At 40.4% G+C, this 8,273-nt stretch overlaps 1 protein-coding gene across 1 annotated transcript; it reads left to right on the forward strand.

Moving 5' to 3' along the window:
• The first annotated feature begins 3,316 nt into the window (after window positions 1-3,316).
• LOC130081763 (E3 SUMO-protein ligase ZBED1-like) lies at window positions 3,317-5,659 on the forward strand. Its single transcript, XM_056246471.1, has 3 exons — window positions 3,317-4,777; window positions 5,074-5,394; window positions 5,636-5,659. The coding sequence occupies exons 1-3, from the start codon at window positions 3,317-3,319 to the stop codon at window positions 5,657-5,659; spliced, it is 1,806 nt and encodes a 601-aa protein (XP_056102446.1).
• The last annotated feature ends 2,614 nt before the right edge of the window (window positions 5,660-8,273 follow it).

Below are 8,273 nucleotides of genomic sequence, written 5' to 3' on the forward strand. Positions count from 1 at the left end.
AATCCTTTCTCAGGTCTACATCTGCCGTGTGTCTACATTATACACATAAAGTTTGAAGCAAATTGGGTAAAAATAAGAGGGTGATTTCAAAGCCTTTAGGAAGTGACACACTTCCTGCTGCCAGTTGGTGGCCCTATAACTTTGACTCACAATAGTCACATCCATGTGATCGGACTCTTACAGCGAACACACTGCTGAAGTTTCATCAAGATCAGTTAATGTATGCAGAAGTTATAACACACTTCCTGTTTCCTTTATTCGCCATAAATTCGTTTCCTCGCCACGGCCAAACCGTTCGAGATATCAAAAATCCCCTGGCAACTTTTCATCCTCAATGTCTTGACTTCATGCTGACCGAGTTTCGTGGCGATTGGTTGAATTCTCTAGGAGGAGTATATCGAATTCCAGGGGCATACGCTTCCAAACAAACCATAATAGCCGACTTCCTGTTGGGCTGGGGTAAAAAGTAAAAGTACAAAGGATATATGAATCGATGAGATCTATATGTGTACCGAGTTTCATATTATTACATTCAAGCGTGTTTGATTTATGGACCAAGTTTTCGGACCCCGTTCCAGGGGGCGCTGTCGAGCCCCCTTGCCACGCCCGGGTACCAGCTTCAGCCCGGCCCTGATGGCCACGGGTTCTGACCCGTGTGCAAAGTTTCAAGAGTTTTTGAGCACGTTAAGGGCCCCCAAAGTGCGCTGAGAGTCTCAAAAGTATCCAAAAAGAATATTAAAGTTTGATGCGTTGTCACGGCAACAGCATCTAAGATATCAACAATCCTTTCACAGGTCTAAATCTGGCGTGTGTCTACATTATACACATCAAGTTTGAAGCAAATCGGGTAAAGCCTGTTTGATTTATGGACCAAGTTTTCGGACCCCGTTCCAGGGGGCGCTGTCGAGCCCCCCTGCCACGCCCGGGTACCAGCTTCAGCCCGGCCCTGATGGCCGCGGTTTCTGACCCGTGTGCAAAGTTTCAAGAGTTTTTGAGCATGTTAAGGGCCCAAAAAGTGCGCTAAGAATCTCAAAAGTATCCAAAAAGAATATTAAAGTTTGATGCGTTGTCACGGCAACAGCATCTAAGATATCAACAATCCTTTCACAGGTCTACATCTGGCTTGTGTCTACATTATACACATCAAGTTTGAAGCAAATAGGGTAAAGCGTGTTGGATATATGGACCAAATTGTCTGACCCGTTCAAGGGGGCGCTGTCGAGCCCCCCTGCCACGCCCGGGTACCAGCTTCAGCCTGGCCCTGATGGCCGCGGGTTTTGTCCTGTGTGCAAAGTTTCAAGAGTTTTCGAGCACGTTAAGAACCCCAAAAGTGCCCGAAAGCATAAAAAAGCATGAAAAAGCTTAAAAAAAGGAATATTAATGTTTGATGCATTGCCATGGCAACAGTATCTAAGATATCAATAATCCTTTCACAGGTCTACATCTGGCGTGTGTCTACATTATGCACATGAAGTTTGAAGCAAATCGGGTAAAAATAAGAGGGTGATTTAAAAGCATTTTGAAAGTGACACACTTCCTGCTGCCAGTTGGTGGCGCTATAACTTTGACTCACAATAGTCACATCCATGTGATCGGGCTCTTACAACGAACACACTGCTGAAGTTTCATCGAGATTAGTTAATGTATGCAGTAGTTATAACACACTTCCTGTTTCACGTTTCTCGCCATAATTTTGTTTACTCGCCACGGCCAAACCGTTCGAGATATCAAAAATCCCCTGGCAATTTTTCATCCTCAATGTCTTGACTTCATGCTGACCGAGTTTCGTGCCGTGTGTTTGAATTCCCTAGGAGGAGTATTTCACATTCCATTGCATGTGTTTTCCAAACAACCCTTAATAGCCGACTTCCTGTTGGGCTGGGGTAAAAAGTAAGAGCATGAAGTATATATGAACCGATGAGATCTATATGTGTACTGAGTTTCATATTATTACATGCAAGCGTGTTTGATTTATGGACCAAGTGTTCAAACCCCGTTCCAGGGGGCGCTGTCGAGCCCCCCTGCCACGCCCGGGTACCAGCTTCAGCCCGGCCCTGATGGCCGCGGGTTCTGAGATGTGTGCAAAGTTTCAAGAGTTTTCGAGCACGTTAAGGCCCCCAAAAGTGCCCAAAAGGTAGTAAAATAATAATAATAATAATAATAAATAATAATCCTTAGGAAAACAATAGGGCCTTCGCCTTTTCAAGGCTTGGGCCCTAATAATAATAATAATAATAAATAATAATCCTTAGGAAAACAATAGGGCCTTCGCCTTTTCAAGGCTTGGGCCCTAATAATAATCCTTAGGAAAACAATAGGGCCTTCGCCTTTTCAAGGCTTGGGCCCTAATAATAATCCTTAGGAAAACAATAGGGCCTTCGCCTTTTCAAGGCTTGGGCCCTAATAATAATAATAATAATAATAATAATAAATAAATATATATATATATATATATATATATATATATATATATAAATAAATATAGCTGCGAGCAGCGATTACGGGCCCAAGCCGGTGGCACCGCAACCCCGGTGCCTTTAGTTACCTAAAGGCACCGGGGTGGCGGTACCACCGGCTTTGGCCCTTCATCGCTGCTCGCAGCTATATTTATTTATATATATATATATATATATATATATATATATATAAAGCCGGTGGCACCGCCACCCTGGTGCCTTTAGGGTTATTGTGCACGACGTGCAAAAACGTAACCCTGCTTTGACTGTCGAAAAGAAGTGTGCTGTAGAGCTTGTATCAGTGTGGGCTCTGCAAAAGTGTGCATTGAGGGCACATGTCAACCACAAAGTATGCGAGAGCAACCTTCTGAAAGGTCAGGTCTACATCCAGGTCTACATCTGCCGTGTGTTTACATCATAGTAGTGAAGTTTGAAGCAATCAGGTGATTTCAAAGCTTTTTGAAAGTGACAGACTTCCTGCTGCCAGTTGGTGGCGCTATAACCGGGGTGGCGGTGCCGCCGGCTTTGGCCCTTTCACGCTGCTCGCAGCTATATTTATATATATATATACACACACACACACACATATATATATATTAGGGGTGTAACGATACGCGTATTCGTATCGAACCGTTCGGTACGAGGCTTTCGGTTCGGTACGCGGTACGCATTATAAACCGAACGGTTCGTTGGACTAATTAATTACATTTGAAAAATAAAAGGGTGTGTGAAATATAATGTTATGCGCTCAATAAGGTAAACGACGCCCAAACGACGTAACAGGCAACGCCTCTGCCACCCCCGAAGAAAAAAAAACATTATGTTAGTTAGGCGTACGCGCTGAACAGACTCGTTGCAAAATGGCCAGTAATGCGTTTAACGGACCAGAAATAGAAGATCCTCCAATAACCAACAGATCTGGTGTTTGGGTCCACTTTGGTTTCCCTGTAAGCTATGATGGTGATGGCAAGAGAGTGGTGGATAAAAAAACAACGGTATGTCGCATCTGCTACATGACAATAGGGCACACCAACGGGAATACTTCAAACATGTCAACTCATTTACGACGACATCACCCCAGTGTGTCAGTATCCGGAACAAGACGAAAACAAGCAGAAACATACATGACACAATCTATCCCCGCAGCATTTAGACAGGCATTTCCAACTGATTCAAACAGGGCAAAACAGATCACCGCGGCGATTGGTACATTTATAGCCGCGGATATGAGACCTTACTCTGTAGTGGAAAACGCAGGTTTTAAGAACATGCTTAATGTAATTGAGCCCCGTTACACTATTCCCTCGCGAGCCCATTTCAGCCAGACTGTAATTCCTGATTTGTACCAAAAAACAAAAGCCCAAATAGAAAACCAATTGGCCAAAGCAACAGCCGTTGCTCTGACAACAGACGGCTGGACGTCAAGGGCTACACAAAGCTACCTGACTGTAACGGCACATTACATTACCGCTGAATGGGAACTGAAAAGCCACGTTCTTCAGACACGCCCCCTTGATAGTCACACGAGTGAGGATTTGGCCAAAGGGATAACAGAAGCAGTGGAAGTGTGGAAGTTGGAGAGAGCTAATCTAACTATTCCTGTGACTACTGACAATGCCAGGAATATAGTTAATGCTGTTGTTGGAGCTGCTGGACTTGGGCCACAAATAGGGTGCTTTGCCCATGTCATTAATCTAGCATCTCAGAAAGCAATGGCAGTGCAGCAGATCTCTCGTCTCCTAGCAAAGATCAGAAAGATTGTGACCTTTTTTCACAGAAGCACAACAGCAGCCCATGTGTTGAAGACAAAACAGGAGTTGCTGCAGCTTCCTGTTCACAAACTCATCCAAGATATACCAACTAGATGGAATTCAAGCTATGATATGATAGAAAGATATATTGAACAGCAGGCTGCAGTGTATTCTGCAATGACAGACAAAGCTGTGAAGAAAAATGTTAAAGACATTATGACTTTGTCTGAAAACGACATGCGACTGGCTGAGAATGTTATCACAGTTTTGAAACCCTTGAAAACTGTGACAACCCTTATGTGCACCGAGTCCTCTCCATCTGCGTCCATGGTCCTTCCTATGAAAATGATGATCCTGAAATCCATGGAACTGTCTGATGATGACAGCCCAGCAGTGAGGGATGTCAAAACAGCCATCAAAAATGACCTGCAGCAGCGATACACGTTACCTGATCTTCAAGATTACCTACACAAGAGCACAGCTTTAGATCCACGTTTTAAATCACTGCAACACTTGGATGCTACCACTCGCCTGAGAGTCTATGAAGCTCTAACCACAGAGATTGTGACTGTGAGTATTGAACAAATGGTACTATTTATATTTTGCTGCTTACTATATTTTTGATTAATTATTTGCATACCTTTAGTTTTAAGGGATTTTTTAATAACATTTTCATATCAATACTTTGACACCGAATACATCCAGATGTTATGTGCATTATAATCTGTTTGTAATGTTGTATCCCATGTCCCTGTGTATAACATTTGCAATTGCGTGTGTGATTTAGAACATTTTGTAGTAAATCCCATGCTATGGGTTATATGATGAGCATGTATCTAAGATTATTGTTGTTTATATTTCTCAAGGAGCAAGCTACGAGCACCACAGAGCCAGCAACCTCCATAGAGACAGTGGACTTGGAGCCCTCAACATCACCTCCACGAGAAAAGAAATCAGCCATGACTGAGCTTTTTGGAGGAATGTTCATGACCCATCATCATGATTCAAGCCCCAAATCTGTGGCCAAATTGGCAGAGGAGGAGATGAAATTGTACATGGTGGACTCTATTCCCCTGGATGCAGATCCACTAAAATGGTGGAAAAACCATGAGCACTTATACCCTCATTTTGCCAGGTTGGCACAGCGTTACTTGGCTGTGCCTGGAACCTCTGTCCCTAGCGAGAGGGTATTTTCCACTGCTGGGGACATTGTTTCATCAAGCAGATCTGTGCTGTCCACAAAAAATGTGGACATTCTCATCTTTCTGAAAAAAAACTTAACAATTGAGTAAAAACACACTCCACATAAAGAGTTATAGAGTTCCAGATAAAAACAAAATTGTATTTGTATCTTTGTATTTGTTCATAACTACAACAATATTACATTTTCATTTTTTTTTTATAAGGAGCTGTTTTTGTTTTACACAGTATGCTGCTAAGAAAATACCATAGAAGATGGGTAAAGTATTGCTCCATCATTGTTCAATGTAAACAAAAAAGTCATACTTAAGTTCTAATGAATAAAACATTTTAAAAAATCTGCCAATTTTTTTTCTTTTTGCTGTATCTAAACTATACCGAACCGTACCGAACCGAACCGTGACACCAGTGTACCGTACCGAACCGAACCGTGAATTTTGTGAACCGTTACACCCCTAATATATATATATATATATATATATATATATATATACATAAATATATATATATTGTTTTTTTAAGAGACAAGACAGAATATTACTTGCCTGATCTGATTAGAAAAATAGTGTTTGTGTGTGTGTGTGTGTGTGTGTGGCGTAATTGAACAATGTAGACATAAAGACATACTCCGTCCTTTTGTTCATACAGGACATTATTCAAACTGCAAAGTGTTTACTTATATTTGTGTACACTCGCAATAAAACACAACATTGTGCTTTTGTCAAACTATAAACTCTTGTCAAACTGTAAACTACAACTGTCACCCAACCAAAATCTCTTACACACACACACACACACACACACACACACACACACACACACACACACACACAGTTTAAAAGCAAAAAATATCAAACAATCCTATTTAAAAACAGTCTGTGGGAGCCATCTTTTGGACATTCATCATATCGCATTGGTTTTCATTTCTTGTCATCAAACAGAGCCCTAATCTGTTTATTTTTTCAGTTACACATTCTACATTGATTAAAAAAGAAAAATCAAAGGTGTTTTTATTTTATACAGAAATAAATAATCTATCATTCAGATGAGAATAAAGTTAGTGTTAGTTCAAATTTTAAGGAAAACAAATATATGATCTGAAATATTAGCCTGGCTCCGCCCTCCTACGCACTTCCGCTCAATTTCATTTTCCTTCAGTACTACGTCTGGGATTGTGCTGTAGACTTCGGTTTCCAGAAATCAATTTTTTACCGGGCCAATCAGCGAACAGAGGGAGTGGCTGAGAACGATGACGTTGATGTCGACTCGTGCGTTATTTTGAGTTGTAGCTCAGTAATGGCAGAGGAGACAGATGCGAGTGAAGCTATTCGGTCCGTTGTGGCAACGCTGCCGAATATCAAGAAGTTAAAGCCGGAGCAAGAACAATCTTTGCTTAGTTTTGTGTTTATGGCCATCCTCCCACGGGGTTCGGGAAAAGACATATGTCACGACCAAACGTTAGCGATTGGTTATGGCAGATAGAGTGACTCTGGGCAGATCCAATAGTTTTAGACTTCAATAGAATACCCGCCTACAAGGAAGTTAACGCTTGTCAATGGAGCGGTGCCAGACTCTCTGTACAAATGAAATGTACGAGAGTCTGGTAGAACCAGGCTACTGAAATATAGCACATTCATGTAAAATTCATTTAGGTTCGATTACCAAACATACAATCTTAATGTAATTTTTAAGCAAACAATACATTTAAAATATATGGGTTGTATGACTATTTTTTAATATAAAAAGATATATATCCAAAAAGACAAGGTCTAAAGTTTAACAAGGGTTAAACTCTTATCACTGTAACAGACACAATCACACACACAATCACACACACACACACAAGTCAAATCACTTACATTTTAGATGCAATATTGACTTTTTTTCTGTTTCAGCAGCGAAAATAGTTAAACAAAGATCACAGCAGAACCATCGCGCATCTCACAGCAACGCGTTCTCATTACTGAATGATTCAGCATTTTGAACGAATCGGTTGACTCAAAGATTCAATGACCAATCAATCCATAAACATCTATCTCATAAGTGTTTACTTATATTTGTGAACAATCGCAATAAAACACAACATTGTGCTTTTGTCAAACTGTAAACTACAACTGTCACCCAACCAAAATCTCTTTTTTATTTTATACAGAAATAAATAATCTATCATTCAGATGAGAATAAAGTTAGTGTTAGGTCAAATTTTAAGGAAAACTCTGAAATATAGCACATTCATTTAAAATTCATTCAGGTTCAATTACCAAACATACAAATCTTAATGTAATTTAAAGCAAACAATACATTTAAAATATATGGGTTGTATGCCTATTTTTTTTTATATAAAAAGATATATATCCAAAAAGTAACAGACACAATCATACACACACACACACACACACACACACACACACACACACACACACACACACACACACACACACACACACACACACACACACACACACACACACACACACACACACACACACACACAAGTCAAATCACTTACATTTTATATGCAATATTGACTTTTTTCTGTTTCAGCAGTGAAACTAGTTAAACAAAGATCACAGCAGAACCATCGAGCATCTCACAGCAACGTGTTTTCTCATTACTGAATGATTCAGCATTTTGAACGAATCGGTTGACTCAAAGATTCAATGACCAATCCATAATCTGTCTCATTCATGAATGACTCAGCCGTTCGAACGAATCGTTCGAACAAATGAATCAATGACTCGCTCATTAAGACGGTCGCCTGGCGACACCTAATGACGGCTTAGTGATATGTTTAAAAGTATCATTCTTTCAAACGATTGTTAATTAACTCATATTTGAAACATAAGCTATATATATATATATATAC

Source organism: Rhinichthys klamathensis, unplaced genomic scaffold, assembly GCF_029890125.1.
Source record: "Rhinichthys klamathensis goyatoka isolate OS25496 unplaced genomic scaffold, OSU_Roscu_1.1 h1tg000040l_1, whole genome shotgun sequence".
NCBI lineage: Eukaryota > Metazoa > Chordata > Actinopteri > Cypriniformes > Leuciscidae > Rhinichthys > Rhinichthys klamathensis.

Bases quoted from the DNA above. Each gene is read 5' to 3' on its own strand.
- LOC130081763 (XM_056246471.1), top strand. From the start codon at position 3,317: ATGGCCAGTAATGCGTTTAACGGACCAGAAATAGAAGATCCTCCAATA. The intron at 4,778-5,073 runs GTGAGTATTGAA...ATATTTCTCAAG, and splicing joins TAACCACAGAGATTGTGACT to GAGCAAGCTACGAGCACCAC. The intron at 5,395-5,635 runs GTATTTTCCACT...TGTTTTACACAG, and splicing joins CCTCTGTCCCTAGCGAGAGG to TATGCTGCTAAGAAAATACC.